The 681-nt window shown below is 27.9% G+C and overlaps 1 protein-coding gene across 1 annotated transcript; it reads right to left on the bottom strand.

Annotated features, from left to right (window-relative positions):
* Nucleotides 1-84: 84 nt before the first annotated feature.
* On the bottom strand, nt 85-453 carry EIN_231250 (hypothetical protein; the record flags this gene model as incomplete). Its single annotated transcript, XM_004184227.1, has 1 exon — nt 85-453. One exon carries the CDS (start codon nt 451-453, stop codon nt 85-87), a length of 369 nt encoding a protein of 122 aa, XP_004184275.1.
* Between the last annotated feature and the right edge of the window lie 228 nt (nt 454-681).

The following is a 681-nucleotide window of genomic DNA, read 5'->3' as shown; positions in this document are numbered from 1 at the left end:
TATAGGATAATAGAGAATATATAGAAGTGTATAAAAGATTGCATCCGGTGGGGTTCGAACCCACGCATCTTGCGATAGCCGAGCTTAAATCGCCCCCCTTAGACCACTCGGGCACGAATGCTTTGATATATAAATACAGAAATAAAGAAGTCTATAAAGATACAAAGGTATAAAGGTATAAAGGTATAAAGGTATAAAAGTATAAAAGTATAAAAGTATTAAGGTATAAGTCAAAGTATAAGATACACACATATAGTATAGAAGTATAGAAGTATATAGGTATAGAAGAAGTAGTAAAGATAAAGTGATAAAGTGATAAAGTAATAAAGTAATAAAGTAATAAAGTAATAAAGTAATAAAGTAATAAAGTGATAATAAGATAAAGTGTAGGTAGTATAAGTATAGAATATAAGAACATAGTATAGTCAAGTAGTCATATATAGGTATAGACATAAAGAATAATATAGATAATAAAATAGATAGAGGTATACATAAGAAGAAAGGGATATAAAGATATAAAGATATAAAGATATAAAGATATAAACATATAAACATATAAAGATATATAGATATATAGATATATAGATATATAAGTAGAAGTAATAAAGGATATCTAGATAATAATGGAGATGAGGGGTATCGATCCCCTTGCCCTTCGCATGCGAAGCGAAAGCTCTACCA

Source organism: Entamoeba invadens, assembly GCF_000330505.1.
Source record: "Entamoeba invadens IP1 unplaced genomic scaffold scaff_1105074726657, whole genome shotgun sequence".
Lineage (NCBI taxonomy): Eukaryota > Evosea > Mastigamoebida > Endamoebidae > Entamoeba > Entamoeba invadens.
This window is presented reverse-complemented; position numbering and strand designations above follow the sequence as displayed.